The following is a 16,916-nucleotide window of genomic DNA, read 5'->3' as shown; positions in this document are numbered from 1 at the left end:
CCTAGGTAAAAAATGAATATCCTTAAGATTCCATTATGTAATTTATTCACTGTGAAATGAATTGTCTTTATAGAGATAGAAGTAAAACCAATTTATTTAATGTAGCTTTACTTGAAAAAGAGGCTTTATTAGTTATCTAAGTCAGCTTTATATAATAGTGCATGGGCTTTAAAGTCAGTCCACCACTTATTGTTTACTTTTGGAGAAAAAAAATTAACATTTCTCTACCTATATATGGGATAATTACTCTCTAATGTCATAAAGATCATATCAAATAACATATAAAGGGTTAGCATAGTGGCAGCACTTAGTAGATATTCAACAAATGTTAGTTTTCTCATCTCTTCCACTTTTCTCCAAATTGGAGTAAGTGTCCATTTTTGCCCTTCAAAAAATACATTTTTTGTGATGCTTATAAAGTGAAGGCTAAGTTATAAATAGGTCTACTATCCTATTTCAAAAGCCCCTAATTTTTCTTTGGTTTCACTTGCTGCCTTTGACTAGGTCTTCCCCAACTACAGTTAGCAACAAAAGAATCAATAAAAGAAAATTTATCCCACCAGCCTTTGCAAATACCAGCACAAAATTTGAACTACTCAGCCCAGGAGCAGCATTGCAATTAGCTAATGAGTTAATTCAGGCACACAGGTTAAACAAGGATCAAGCTACAGCTCTAATTCAAATAGCTAAAATGATGGCATCACATGGAAGTACTGAAGAAGTGAAGGAACTGCAAACTCATTCCCTCCCTATCACAATCATACATGGTAAGTGGCAAGAAAGAAAAAAGTTCGAGTAAATAAATTTTTATGTAAGTTTCTGTAATTCACATTTCTCCTGTGTAATTTCCTAGTCAAAAAGATTCCAGCAGCTGTTTCACATCTTCATTCTTCTCATGACCTCATGCTTGCTCCTACCCACTCTTTCTAAAATTGATCCTGCGTCTAAAACAGGAAATGAAGTTGTATAACAGAAACTCTCTTCCGTGTCCTGCCCTCCTCTCCAACTTATCTAAGTTTGGACCTTTGCTTACCTACTTCAGTTGTGTCTCAGTGAAGAAGCTTTTATTTCCTCCTGTTCAGAGCTAATAACTCAATCTGAATTCTCTCACCTCTTTGATCAACCAGCTGTATTTCTTCTCTCTTAAATTTCTCCTTTCTCTTGGCTTCTTTTTCCTTAATATATAAGCATATATACTGAGGTTTCTCCCATTTAAAAAAAATCAAGATCAAATCTATATCAGCTCTAGCTTTTGCCGTATCTTTTTACTTCTCTTCAAAGCAGAACTTATTGAAATAATTCATACATGGAAGTCTCTGGGGTTGTTTGTTTTTACCTTCCATCTGTTTCTAATCTTTTGTACTCTGGGTTTACATCACACTCCTAAAACTTTTGCTAAAGTTCTCACTAATCTCAAATTTCTAAACTACTTTACCTTACTTGCTCTTTTTCTATTGACTGCTGTCTTTTTGAAGCTCTACTCTTCCTTGATTTTCATTGAAGAATGTGATTCTCTCTTAATCTTCTCTCTTAATCCTCTTCTTGCTTCTCCTACTGTTTATCTCCCTCCATCAGATCAATCACTGAGATATGTCCCTTCTAGCTGCCAACCATATTTCATATTGATACTCTCCCCTCCACTTGTACCGCTTCAATACAAGCCTTCATCATACCTCCATATATCCTAGTAGGTAAGAGTGTGGCCTTTAGAGCTAAAATCCCAAATTTATATCCTAGTACTACCATTCATTTATTAGCTGTATGATCTTTGGTGGGTACTTACCATTAGCTTTAATTTCCTACTCTGTTAAGTGGGTATGACAATAGCATCTAGCTCTTAGGGATGTAGGATTAAATGAGTTAACACATGTAAAAGGCTTAAAACAGTGCCTGAGTTCCTCAGAAAGTTAAGTCTAGAATTACTATATTACCCAGCAATCCCACTTTAAGGTATATATGCAAAAGAATTGAAAGCAGAGACTGAACAGATAATTACACACCAATGTTCATAGCAGCATTATTCACAGTTGCTAAAAGATGGAAGCAACCCAAGGGTCCATCAACTGATGAATGAATAAACAAAATATGGTATATACACATAATGGAATATTACTCATCCATAAAAAAGGAATGAAGTTCTGATACATGTGACAACATGGATGAACCCTGAAGACTTCATGTTGAGTGAAATAAGCTAGGCATAAAAGGACAAATATTGTATGATCTCACTGATTTGAGACAATTAGAATAAGCAAATTCATAGAGTCAGAAACTAGAATATAGGTTACCAGAGGACAGTAGGGGTAGGGAATAGAGTTCAGCTTAAAATGTATACAGTTTCTATTTGGTATGACAGAAAAGTTTTGGTAGTGGATGGTGGTGATGGTAGCACAACTTTGTGAATGTAATTAGCAGCACTGAATTATATATTTCAGTGTAGTTAAAAGGAGAAATTTTAGGTTGTGTATATGTTACTAGAATGAAAATTAAAAAGTAAAGTCCATGAAACTGTACAACACAAACTGAACCCAAAGGTAAACCACGGGCTGTAGTTAATAATACAGTTATAAAGACTTGATTTCATTAATTCTAACAAAGGTGTACCATACCCCTGCATGGTGTTAATAGGGTGGTTTATGGAAACCCTGTATTTTATGCATGATTTTTCTGTAAACCTACAACTTCTCTAATAAAGAAAAAGTGCCTTGTACATGGAAGGCACTTAGTAAGTATCAGCATTTATTATGATGATCATTTCATACAGATTTCTAATTGATCTACTCAGAGTTTTACCTTTTTCTACGTTACTGCTCAAGTGGTTTTTCTAAAACATAAATCTGATTAAGTCAATTCCATTGCTTAAAATCCTTCAGTGACTTCCCCTGTCGTTTAAGAGAAAATTCAAACTTTTTGGCCATAGCAAGCAGAGCTCTTGTGATTCATCCTCTGCCTACCTTATCACCTCATCTCTTGCCTTTTTGCTATTGGCTGTATAGAAATACTTAAAACCCTTTTAATAGCTACATGTTTTCTCATGCCTCTGCCTAGAATGACCCTTTCTCTAAGCAGTCTGGATATCTTATTCTATAACAGTTAGTTCTGCCATTTCTTATTTTTAGGAAGCATCCCCATTTCCACATAAATGTTATTCTTCCTCTGCTTCCATAACAGTATCGGTTACCATATTATTTTGTCATTGTTGCTTTACTTCTCTGTTTACTTAACTAAGACCTCATTAAAGATGGAGGTCTCTTGATTATTTGTTTAACCCTTGTACTTAGTACATAGTGAGCACTCTGTTTAATAAATTAATTAAGTAAATGAAGGACGAAGGGAGATAGATGGATGAAGTATTTCTTGTGCTTTCAGGATTTATTTATGATATTATCTTTAATTTTTCACCCTTCCTTCAAAATAATTAGGTGTTTTTGGAGCAGGAAAGAGTTATTTGCTGGCAGTGGTGATTTTGTTCTTTGTACAGCTATTTGAAAAGAGTGAAGCTCCTACAGTTGGAAATTCAAGGCCATGGAAACTTCTGATTTCTTCTTCCACTAATGTAGCCGTTGACAGGGTACTTCTTATGTAAGTATAACAAGTATACTTAAGTAGCTAATGTTTTAGGTTATTGTTGAGACAATCTACAATGTTTTTATAACTGTATCCCGAGTGTCCATGAACATTTTTGTTATGTATGCATATAATACAAGGTCTTTGTCTCTGACCCAGTAGTTTCATGTCGTCTGCCAGCATCCATGAAATAATAACAGGCTAATGTATTAGTTTGTAGGTAGAATAAAATCAAATACCAAACTGACAATTTTGCCACAAGGATAAGATACCCATGTAAAAATTCAGATTCGGCCAAGAACATGTAAGGCCAAGAGGTGGATTGTTTGGGGGGGGGCTATCTTATATAAAAGATACATACAAGGGAAGGGAAGGTGAGGGCTCCTCTTCACAAAGCTGTAACTAGGGGGTAATATATGTAGAGGAACAATCGTAGCCTGTGGAGGTAGACAGACTTCGCTGGGTGTGAATCGTGGCTACTTCACTTATTAGCTATATGTCCTCAGCAAAGTTGCCTCACCTCTGAACTTCAGTGTCTTTGTCTCTACAATGAGATATCTTACAGAGCTATTGTAAGTATTAAATGAAGTAATGTATATAAAGCCTAATACTTCCTAATAAATAACAATGCTAAATATATAGTAGCTATTGTTTTCCATATTATTGAGTATTGAGGGCAATTTTATTTGTACTAAATACTTGCATTGGTATTTTATGAACATTTCATGAGCTTTCAACATAAAATGATACATATTTTTTAATTCTCTAAAAAAAGACATCTAAAAATCCTTCAACTATATTGCATTTCCTTTATTGGAGTTCAGGTATTTTTTATTGAATTATATAGCTTTAAAATATATTGTTACATAAAAATAATCTTAATAACATAAATATATGAAACTTTGTTTTATAATTCATTTTCTAAATACTCAGTTTATTTTACCATGTTTTCTTTAAAGGCTTATCAGTCTCGGATTTGAAAAGTTTGTCAGAGTTGGGAGTGTTAGGAAAATTGCCAAGCCAATTTTACCTTATAGGTAAGAATGTTAAATTTCAAAACTCACAGAATGTTCAGAGAAGTATTATTTTGTATACCTCTTGCTTTAAATTTGGTTTCTGAAGAAGACAAGAGAAAGCCTTATCTTCTTGGTTGACTTAGAAAATTTGTATCTTACTTTTCTGTGAAGTTACAGCATATGGAGTAAAAGAGGATGTTCTATTATATAATTCTGTTTTTAGCTTGCATGCTGGCTCAGAAAATGAAAATGAGCAATTAAAAGAACTACATGCCCTAATGAAAGAAGATCTCACCCCTATGGAAAGAGTCTACGTGAGGAAAAGTATTGAGCAGCATAAATTGGGTACCAATAGAACATTGCTGAAGCAGGTATAGGGAAATAACTTCAATTTGTTTCTTAAATTATATATACTATTCAAATTTTCTTTATTCCTGTTGATAGAAGAATATTTTCTTTAAGTAAAACTTCAGATTCAACTTAAGTGGAACATTTTCTTTAAATAAAACTTTACATTAATCTAAAGTGAGCACATGCGATTTGGATGTAGTCTACCCAGTGCACATTTACATTTGCTGTAAAGCATTCTTCAGATTTGTGAACCTAGCCAATTCACCATGACTCATCCTTTCTTCTCCTTATTTTTTATATTCCTTTTTATAGGCTTGAAGAGGTGGGAATAGATTACTGGCAACTTAAATGAAACTTGGTTGTATTCTAGGAGAGAAAGCAGAAGTTAAGGCAAAGTAAAATGAAATTTGTCTTTGATGCTCTCCTAGAAAGCCAAGATATCGGCCCATATCCAAGAATCCTGGAAACTAAGAAACACTTACTTCCATGTATTGGGAGCCAAGACTGGGCCCACAGGAACCTGGGCTAAGTAGCATCATCCCCTTTATCAAGCTCAGATCAGGGCTGCCTTTGTATTAGCTGGCAGAAGGAAATCAATTCAGACCTTCTCCTAAGAAAGGAGAACACGGGGAAAAGAATGGGAGATGGAGGAAAAGAGAATTGTTGGCCTTCTTGGGCCATGTAGACATAGGTCACTTTCTACAAGAGGTTTGGAAAGACCAGCCTGCCAGCTATTGCTAAAGTAATGCTGCTTAACAAACAAAATCTTAGTAGTTTAAGACAACAAACTTGGGACTTGACAAGTCAACTGCTGTGGCTCAGCCTAAGACCATGGGTCAGGTCTCTCATTCTGAGAACTGCCTGGACATGATAGTCTTCTGGTAGATGGCAGAAATGCAAGAGGGGAGGCCAGATCACACAAATACATTTAAAGCTTCTATTCGTGTCATATCCACTAATATTCCATTTGGTGTAACAGGTCACATGGCCAAGCCCAACATCAGTGAGGCAGGGAAATATAATTCACCTATTTTTCTGGTGGAAAGCACTGCAAAGTCACATGGGAAAAGGTGTGGATGTGTAAAACTCTCATAGGGAGAAAGTGAGAAATTAAAAATAATAATCCAATCTAAAACAGGCCTCCAAGTTTTGGTTTTAGAAGTTCTCAGAGGGCTTCAAATTAGCTTTCTATTCCCTGCATTACAGAGTTAACTCTGTACTCCTTTATCCCAAGCTGGATTCAGAAGGGCTTAGTTTGACTGTGTATAACTAATACAAATAAGTCATTTATGTAAACTGCTTAAAATTGTGCTCACTTTTCACCTAACAAAATAATGATGTCAGAATAACTGTTGGTGGTTTCTTTGAGAATTTTCTAAATGAAAGCCCAGTTACCACAATCTATTTGCTCATCGCTGTCACGTGTTCACAAATGAAAACTATTTTAGAGGAAACTGTTTTTTAAAGTTTTCTCTAACAAATTTACAAAGTCTTAAAATCAGAAGGCATTCAGACCTTACACGGCAATTCCTGAAGTAAATGCCTTTTTAATAAAACTAATTTTTAAAAATGCTTTATAGTTAATTTACTACTTTCTAAATCAATAACAAAATCTCTTTTAGAATCCCAGCAATATAATAAGAAATTAAAGGATAAAAATAACATACTTTTTAAAAGAAAAAACTTAGTTCTTTAGATTTCTTGTAATTTCTTTACATGAAAGAAGTGCTTCCTGATTCATAACTAGCTTCTCATTCTAAGGTTATTTTTGTAAGCTATAATTAGCAGAAATTAGATAATTAATGAAATTTCAGAGTGGTAGCGAGAGCAGTGCTATTGTTATGGGGGTGTGGTCTGTTGGATAATTTTAAGAACTTGATGTTAAAAAACAGTAGAATTTCTAATACATACATGATTTCAGGATTTTGGGTTTTGCTTTTAACAAAAAAAGTAAAAGTTAACTGGTAGAAGGCTGTTGTGTGTTCAGTATTACTTAGTATTTAAAAGAAAAATAAGGTGTTTATAAAATTTTTTACCAGTCTTATTTGTTGAAAACAGATATGGTCAGTTTATATGGACTGCTCTTGTTACCAAAGTGTTCCCTATCTATCTATCTATCTATATAATATATATATAGCTAGTAGGCTAGTAGGCTAATGATCACATTCAATTAGAAAATTTATAGATTTTCCTGTTGTTTATATTAAGTTCCAGAGAATAAATACTAGCTTTACCAGACTTTTTGCCTTTAGAATAATGGCATTCTGCTAAAATATTGAAGACTTGTGATATTCAAATATACTTATAGGCTACAGGTACATTTTAATTTACTGTGGTTTGGAATTAGTTAGCCATCTTCACCTTCTTAAATAAATCAAAATACTAATGTGCTTGAAGGTTAAGCAACAGACAGTTCATTAATGTATTCATTGCTCTTTGTTGAGGATTTTGGCCTGTGTTGATATAATACATGTTATATTTGTTCAGCCATATCTGGAAAGATAAAATATGTATGTCATCCTTGATACTTCCTTAATCCTTAATATTGTAATACCTTCCTTCTGAAAATCAAAATGTGCATTTTATTTGTTCTTCTTAATGGATTTGTGGCTTAAGTAGCCTCTATTTTGTGATTTCCATTTTATATGTGGGAATAATGAAAATGTGGAGACAAGTGGCCTATGATTGCTGATTGCCAGTAATTATACTAGGACTAGCTCTCTGATTTTAACCTACAGCAAGTTCTTTGGTAAATACATTCTCTTACTTTCTTTTAATAGTTCTTAATTAATTACATTTTTGTTAACATAAAGGTTCGAGTAGTTGGAGTTACCTGTGCAGCCTGTCCATTTCCATGCATGAATGATCTTAAATTTCCTGTTGTTGTGCTGGATGAGTGTAGTCAAATAACTGAGCCAGCTTCTCTCCTTCCCATTGCAAGGTAATCTAAATGATTCTTTTCTCAAAGATACTCAGATGTCACAATTGTTTCAACCATTTTCTTAGTTTGGTCTTTTAAAATTCATAGCAATTCAATTACTAAACTGATTTTTAAAAAGAAGAATACAGAGGGAAATCTTTTTAGATTAATGTATCAAAATTTTGTTAGATCCCAATTTAGACTTTTGGACCATGTAATCCTTAAATTCTTAAATAGCCCTAGTTCCAGGATTCTACTAGAACTTTGCCTATTTCTCTAATAGATTAAGGGTTCCTATTTAGTCATGGCTTTGAGGTCCTAACTCCACTGAAGAATGTCCTTTAGTTCCCTTACCTTTGATGTAATTCCAGTGTTTAAGTTCTGAAAAGAATTTTTATGACACTATGTAAAGTACATATAGGAAAGCCAGTTGAAAATAAAAATTTTCTAATGAAATCTTCTAAGCTGCCGCAGCAAACTGAAACACTGTAGTTTTAAAGGAATTAAAATTGTTGAGGAATCCTAAAGCAAGGAATAGTAGGTCTCAGCTCTAGTCCTTGCTCTGCCCCAAATAATGAGGGAGTAGGGTACCAGCTGTCATAGTTTTCCCAGGATGTGTGTGTGTGTGTGTGGGGGGGTTCCTGGGTCTGGGTCATACAGTTTTTCAAACTGGGACATTCTTGGGCAGACCAGGACAAGTTGGTCACCTTACTGGGAAGCCAGGAGTGGAGGAGAGACGAGGCCCAAGATGGAAGTTGGCAAGTAATACTTGTTGAGTACCTACCATAGATTAAACACATTACATACCTCGTTTATTCCTTATAACAGTCATGTAAGGTATTATTACCTCCAGTTTACTGATAAGGATACTGAAGCATGAAGAGATTAAATAACTTGCTGGGTCTACAGAGTATAAAAGAGCTTGATTTGGATATACATTTGTCTATAAAACTTGGACTTCTCCCACTATATCCTGCTGCTGTTTAGAAAGACATTTAGCCCCTGAGAGCTAATTTACTTCTTTTCTAAAATAACAGTTTAACCAGATGACTTCTAAGAAAGTTTCTAATTCTAAAAGAGTCTATGGAGTCTAAAAAAATAAGTGTTTCCCAAAGTAGGTTCTGTGGACAGGGGGCACTTAATAGGTTTTACATGGAAAAACAAAATTCTCTAAAAGTTTCCTTACTGCCTAACTTCTCAAAGCCTTTAATATACTTACTAGCACTATTGTAAGCCTTTTTAGTTCTCAGAACATTTCATTGTACTCAAATTCTTCAGTACACATTTTGGAAGAGAGTGTGATAACTGATGTCATTGCACCCCCCTTTTTTTTTAATTGCCTAAATTGATTTTTGAAATTCTCCTTTTAGGTTTGAATGTGAAAAGCTGATTCTTGTTGGAGATCCCAAACAACTTCCGCCTACTATTCAGGGTTCTGATCCTGCTCATGAAAATGGATTGGAACAAACTCTCTTTGATCGACTTTGCCTAATGGTACATACTACTAAAAATTCATACAGAATTAGCATTTATTTATTACAAGATGTATAAGTTGATAGAGATTAAAAATATTAGAAGATCTGGTCCCTGCCCTAAAATAATTAACTTATTATCAGAGTTGTTAGAAAGTACTCATCTGAAAGACAAGTAGAACCCTATAATTTAAGCACCCCTTTATAAAGAAACTTTTCTCTTTAGTAGTAGGTACTAAGTATACTGCTTTTGCTCTAAGACTAAAAAAACTATAATGTCTCTGTTATCCATGTACAATGCTGCTGTGGAGCTCTGCTTAACAGTTCTGAAAATTTAAATAATTATTACTACTGTTTTAAAATTGAAGTGAAATTCACATAACATGAAATCAACCATTTTAAAGTGAACAATTCAATGGCATTTAGTACATTCAATTGTGTTGCAACCACACCTAGTTTCAAAACACTTTATCACTCCCACATAAAACTCTCTACCCATTAAATGGTTACTCCCCATTCCTTTCTCCTTGTAGTTCCTGGGAACCCCCAGTCTACTTTCTGTTTATTTGTCCCATATATTTCATAGACCTGGAGTGTGTGCTTTTTTGTGACTAGAATCTTTCACTTAGTATAATGTTTTCAAGGGTGATTGTAGCATGTATCAGTACTTCATTCCTTTTTATGGCTGAAGAGGATTCCATTATATTTATATACCACAATTTTTTTTATCTGTTCATTATTACTTTTGTTGATACAGTAATCTAAATCAAGGTATTTATAACAGAAAATCAAAATGTTTCAGCCAAAAGAATTGTGAAAAATCTTTGCCAAAAGGAAAACTATATCATGGTTTAAATTGCACTGAAGGAGCTATTTTGCTCTTTGAATTTTCAACAATCTGTAGTTTCTTAACACAGGAAGAGAAACTGAAGTAAAACTAAAAGAATTGTTAAATCTCAAATAAATATTTCTTTATCCATAAGAGATATTATTTCCTAAAGGATCCCTCTAATAAGAGATTTTAGACAGAATGGATTGATTTTCCTGCTCTAAAAGGTAGGGATTAGCATACTCATACTTCTTTCCTACCTTTCTTATCCCCTTTCAGGTTCCTGTTTTGTTATTGCATCCTTATTATTTTTGTACTCTCTGGGTTTATAAGATTTACCTTTTGTTCTACAACCATAATTTATACAATTATTTAGAATTATTTCTGTATTTTAAATAGATTCAGTACTTCTTCATTCATCTGGGTGCCTTCTACTTCATCATCAATTTTTTAAAAAATGACCCATAGATGCCCACTTTACCGAGTTCTTTTTATGTTTGAAAAATGTCTATTTCTTTTTTTTTTCCCTATTTCTTTTTGATGTTAATGGCATCTTGATTTGATGTAACACCTGTTTTTGGCTCATACCTGTTTTCTGACATGGAATATTACGGTGAAGCCTAGGGCCACCTGATTATTTTCCCCTCATAATGATTTACTTTTTCCGCCTGGATGCAAGAACTCTTTCTATAACCTTAATGTTTGTGAGTTAACTGGCATATATCTCCGCGTTGAGCATTCTTATCTTATCCTCCTGTAATATGATATGCTCTTTCAAATTGAAAATTCTATTTCTTCATTTCAGGAAAATTTTTATTCATTTATTGAGTTCTCTATGAGAGCTACACCAATTATTCTTTTTTTTTTTTTTATCATCATTTTATTGAGATATATTCACATACCACGCAGTCATACAAAACAAATTGTACTTTCGATTGTTTACAGTACCATTACACAGTTGTACATTCATCACCTAAATCAATCCCTGACACCTTCATTAGCACACACACAAAAATAACAAGAATAATAATTAGAGTGAAAAAGAGCAATTGAAGTAAAAAAGAACACTGGGTACCTTTGTCTGTTTGTTTCCTTCCCCTACTTTTCTACACATCCATCCATAAACTAGACAAAGTGGAGTTTGGTCCTTATGGCTTTCCCAATCCCATTGTCACCCCTCATAAGCTACATTTTTATACAACTGTCTTCGAGATTCATCGGTTCTGGATTGTAGTTTCATAGTTTCAGGTATCCACCACCAGCTACCCCAATTCTTTAGAACCTAAAAAGGGTTGTCTAAAGTGTGCGTAAGAGTGCCCACCAGAGGGATCTCTCGGCTCGTTTAGGAATCTCTCTGCCACTGAAGCTTATTTCATTTCCTTTCACATCCCCCTTTTGGTCAAGAAGATGTTCTCCGTCCCACGATGTCGGGTCTACATTCCTCCCCGGGAGTCATATTCCACGTTGCCAGGGAGATTCACTCCCCTGGGTGTCTGATCCCACGTAGGGGGGAGGGCAGTGATTTCACCTTTCAAGTTGGCTTAGCCAGAGAGAGAGGGCCACATCTGAGCAACAAAGAGGCATTCAGGAGGAGACTCTTAGGCACAAATATAGGGAGGCCTAGCCTCTCCTTTGCAGCAACCGTCTTCCCAAGGGTAAAACTTATGGTAGAGGGCTCAACCCATCAAACCACCAGTCCCCTATGTCTGTGGTCATGTTAGCAACCATGGAGGTGGGGTAGGCGAATACCCCTGCATTCTCCACAGGCTCCTCAAGGGGGCACTACATCTTTTTTTTTTTTTCCTTCTTTTTCTTTTCTTTTTTTTTTTTTTTAACTTTCCCTTCTTTTTTAAATCAACTGTATGAAAAAAAAAGTTAAAAAGAAAACAAACATACAATAAAAGAACATTTCAAAGAGACCATAACAAGGGGGTAAGAAAAAGACAACTAACCTAAGATAACTGCTTAACTTCCAACATGTTCCTACTTTACCCCAAGAAAGTTACATAATATAGCAACATTTCTGTGAACTTGTTCCTACTATATCCATCAGAAATTAACAGACCATAGTCATTCCTGGGCATCCCCAGAACGTTAAATAGCTTATCTGTTCTTCTTGGATTATTGTTCCTCCTTCCTTAATTGCTCTCTACTGCTAGTTCCCCTACATTCTACATTATAAACCATTTGTTTTACATTTTTGAAAGTTCACATTAGTGGTAGCATATAATATTTCTCTTTTTGTGCCTGGCTTATTTCGCTCAGCATTATGTCTTCAAGGTTCATCCATGTTGTCATATGTTTCACGAGATCGTTCCTTCTTACTGCTGCGTAGTATTCCATCGTGTGTATATACCACATTTTATTTATCCACTCATCTGTTGAAGGACATTTGGGTTGTTTCCATCTCTTGGCAATTGTGAATAATGCTGCTATGAACATTGGCGTGCAGATATCTGTTCGTGTCACTGCTTTCCGATCTTCCGGGTATATACCGAGAAGTGCAGTCGCTGGATCGAACGGTAACTCTATATCTAGTTTTCTAAGGAACTGCCAGACTGACTTCCAGAGTGGCTGAACCATTATACAGTCCCACCAACAATGAATAAGAGTTCCAATTTCTCCACATCCCCTCCAGCATTTGTAGTTTCCTGTTTGTTTAATGGCAGCCATTCTAACCGGTGTTAGATGGTATCTCATTGTGGTCTTAATTTGCATCTCTCTAATAGCTAGTGAAGCTGAACATTTTTTCATGTGTTTCTTGGCCATTTGTATTTCCTCTTCAGAGAACTGTCTTTTCATATCTTTTGCCCATTTTATAATTGGGCTGTCTGTACTATTGTCATTGAGTTGTAGGATTTCTTTGTATATGCAAGATATCAGTCTTTTGTCAGATACATGGTTTCCAAAAATTTTTTCCCATTGAGTTGGCTGCCTCTTTACCTTTTTGAGAAATTCCTTTGAGGTGCAGAAACTTCTAAGCTTGAGGAGTTCCCATTTATCTATTTTCTCTTTTGTTGCTTGTGCTTTGGGTGTAAAGTCTAGGAAGTGGCCGCCTAATACAAGGTCTTGAAGATGTTTTCCTACATTATCTTCTAGGAGTTTTATGGTACTTTCTTTTATATTGAGATCTTTGGTCCATTTTGAGTTAATTTTTGTGTAGGGGGTGAGGTAGGGGTCCTCTTTCATTCTTTTGGATATGGATATCCAACTCTCCCAGCCCCATTTGTTGAAAAGACCATTATGGCTCAGTTCAGTGACTTTGGGGGCCTTATCAAAGATCAGTCGGCCATAGATCTGAGGGTCTATCTCTGAATTCTCAATTCGATTCCATTGATCTATGTGTCTATCTTTGTGCCAGTACCATGCTGTTTTGGCAGCTGTGGCTTTATAATAAGCTTCAAAGTCAGGGAGTGTAAGTCCTCCCACTTCGTTTTTCTTTTTTAGAGTGTCTTTAGCAATTCGAGGCATCTTCCCTTTCCAAATAAATTTGATAACTAGCTTTTCCAAGTCTGCAAAGTAGGTTGTTGGAATTTTGATTGGGATTGCATTGAATCTGTAGATGAGTTTGGGTAGAATTGACATCTTAATGACATTTAGCCTTCCTATCCATGAACATGGAATATTTTTCCATTTTTTAAGGTCCCCTTCTATTTCTTTTAGTAGAGTTATGTAGTTTTCTTTGTATAGGTCTTTTACATCTTTGGTTAAGTTGATTCCTAGGTACTTGATTTTTTTAGTTGCTATTGAAAATGGTATCTTTTTCTTGAGTGTCTCTTCAGTTTGTTCATTTCTAGCATATAGAAACATTACTGACTTATGTGCATTAATCTTGTATCCCGCTACTTTGCTAAATTTGTTTATTAGCTCTAGTAGGTGTATCGTTGATTTCTCAGGGTTTTCTAGATATAAGATCATATCATCTGCAAACAATGACAGTTTTACTTCTTCTTTTCCAATTTGGATGCCTTTTATTTCTTTGTCTTGCCGGATTGCCCTGGCTAGCACTTCCAGCACAATGTTGAATAACAGTGGTGACAGCGGGCATCCTTGTCTTGTTCCTGATCTTAGAGGGAAGGCTTTCAGTCTCTCACCATTGAGTACTATGCTGGCTGTGGGTTTTTCATATATGCTCTTTATCATGTTGAGGAAGTTTCCTTCAATTCCTACCTTTTGAAGTGCTTTTATCAAAAAGGGATGTTGGATTTTGTCAAATGCTTTTTCAGCATCTATTGAGATGATCAATTGATTTTTCCCTTTTGACTTGTTAATGTGTTGTAATACATTGATTGTTTTTCTTATGTTGAACCATCCTTGCATGCCTGGAATGAACCCCACTTGGTCATGGTGTATGATTTTTTTAATGTGTCTTTGGATTCGATTCGCAAGTATTTTGTTGAGGATTTTTGCATCTATATTCATTAGGGAAATTGGCCGGTCGTTTTCCTTTTTTGTAACATCTTTGCCTGGTTTTGGTATTAGATTGATGTTAGCTTCATAAAATGAGTTAGGTAGTGTTCCATTTTTTTCAATGTTTTGAAAGAGTTTGAGTAAGATTGGTGTCAGTTCTTTCTGGAAAGTTTGCTAGAATTCCCCTGTGAAGCCATCTGGCCCTGGGCATTTATTTGTGGGAAGATTTTTGATGACTGATTGGATCTCTTTGCTTGTGATGGGTTGGTTGAGGTCTTCTATTTCTTCTCTGGTCAGTCTAGGTTGTTCATATGTTTCCAGGAAATTGTCCATTTCTTCTACATTATCCAGTTTGTTGCCATATAGTTGTTCATAATATCCTGTTATAATTTTTTTTTAATTTCTTCAGGATCTGCAGTTATGTCACCTTTTTCATTCATTATTTTGTTTATATGGGTCTTCTCTCTTTTTGATTTTGTCATTCTAGCTAGGGGCTTGTCAATCTTGTTGATCTTCTCAAAGAACCAACTTTTGGTGATATTTATCCTCTCTATTGTTTTTTTGTTCTCTATGTCATTTATTTCTGCTTTAATCCTTGTTATTTCTTTTCTTGTACTTGGTTTAGGATTGGTTTCCTGTTCATTTTCTAGCTTCTTCAGTTGATCCATTAGTTCTTTGATTTTGGCTCTTTCTTCCTTTTTAATATATGCGTTTAGTGCTATAAATTTCCCCCTTAGCACTGCTTTTGCTGCATCCCATAGGTTTTGGTATGTTGTGTTCTCATTTTCATTCGTCTCTATATATTTAGCAATTTCTCTTGCTATTTCTTCTTTAACCCACTGATTGTTTAGGAGTGTGTTGTTTAACCTCCAGGTATTTGTGAATTTTCTAAGTCTCTGATGGTTATTGACTTCTAATTGTATTCCATTGTGGTCAGAGAATGTGCTTTGAATAATTTCAATCTTTTTAAATTTATTGAGGCTTGTTTTATGTCCCAGCATATGATCTATTCTGGAGAAAGTTCCATGAGCACTAGAAAAGTATGTGTATCCTGGTGATTTGGGATGTAATGTCCTGTATATGTCTGTTAAATCTAATTCATTTATCAGATTGTTTAGGTTTTCAATTTCCTTATTGGTCTTCTGTCTGGTTGATCTATCTATAGGAGAGAGTGATGTGTTGAAGTCTCCCACAATTATTGTGGAAACATCAATTGCTTCCTTTAGTTTTGCCAGTGTTTCTCTCATGTATTTTGTGGCACCTTGGTTGGGTGCATAGACATTTACGATTGTTATTTCTTCTTGCTGAATTGCCCCTTTCATTAGTATGTAGTGGCCTTCTTTGTCTCTCAAAACATCCCTGCATTTGAAGTCTATTTTTTTTTTTTGTTTGTTTGTTCCTAAACCTTTTTTTTTTTTTTTTAATCATCATTTTATTGAGATATATTCACATACCACGCAGTCATACAAAACAAATTGTACTTTCGATTGTTTACAGTACCATTACATAGTTGTACATTCATCACCTAAATCAATCCCTGACACCTTCATTAGCACACACACAAAAATAACAAGAATAATAATTAGAGAGAAAAAGAGCAATTGAAGTAAAAAAGAACGCTAGGTACCTTTGTCTGTTTGTTTGCTTCCCCTACTTTTCTACACATCCATCCATAAACTAGACAAAGTGGAGTTTGGTCCTTATGGCATTCCCAATCCCACTGTCACCCCTCATAAGCTACATTTTTATACAACTGTCTTCGAGATTCATGGGTTCTGGGTTGTAGTTTAATAGTTTCAGGTATCCACCACCAGCTACCCCAATTCTTTAGAACCTAAAAAAGGTTGTCTAAAGTGTGCGTAAGAGTGCCCACCAGAGTGATCTCTCGGCTCGTTTTGGAATCTCTCTGCCACTGAAGCTTATTTCATTTCCTTTCACATCCCCCTTGTGGTCAAGAAGATGTTCTCCATCCCACGATGCCGGGTCTACATTCCTCCCCGGGAGTCATATTCCACGTTGCCAGGGAGATTCACTCCCCTGGGTGTCTGATCCCACGTAGGGGGGAGGGCAGTGATTTCACCTTTCAAGTTGGCTTAGCCAGAGAGAGAGGGCCACATCTGAGCAACAAAGAGGCATTCAGGAGGAGACTCTTAGGCACAAATACAGGGAGGCCTAGCCTCTCCTTTGCAGCAACCGTCTTCCCAAGGGTAAAACTTATGGTAGAGGGCTCAACCCATCAAACCACCAGTCCCCTATGTCTGTGGTCATGTTAGCAACCATGGAGGTGGGGTAGGCGAATACCCCTGCATTCTCCACAGGCTCCTCAAGGGGGCACTACATCTTTTTTTTTT

At 35.5% G+C, this 16,916-nt stretch overlaps 1 protein-coding gene across 1 annotated transcript in view; it reads left to right on the top strand.

Moving 5' to 3' along the window:
- Positions 1-16,916, top strand: part of ZGRF1 (zinc finger GRF-type containing 1) — a 139,689-nt gene that overhangs the window by 106,518 nt on the left and 16,255 nt on the right. Inside the window, exons 20-25 of the mRNA XM_037830485.1 lie at positions 505-767; positions 3,423-3,582; positions 4,527-4,604; positions 4,807-4,954; positions 7,748-7,875; positions 9,225-9,348. Coding sequence (XP_037686413.1) covers positions 505-767; positions 3,423-3,582; positions 4,527-4,604; positions 4,807-4,954; positions 7,748-7,875; positions 9,225-9,348 — 901 coding nt within the window. The remainder of the gene's footprint in view (positions 1-504; positions 768-3,422; positions 3,583-4,526; positions 4,605-4,806; positions 4,955-7,747; positions 7,876-9,224; positions 9,349-16,916) is intronic.

This window comes from Choloepus didactylus, chromosome 3, assembly GCF_015220235.1.
Source record: "Choloepus didactylus isolate mChoDid1 chromosome 3, mChoDid1.pri, whole genome shotgun sequence".
In the NCBI taxonomy this organism is placed as follows: Eukaryota; Metazoa; Chordata; class Mammalia; order Pilosa; family Megalonychidae; genus Choloepus; species Choloepus didactylus.
This window is presented reverse-complemented; position numbering and strand designations above follow the sequence as displayed.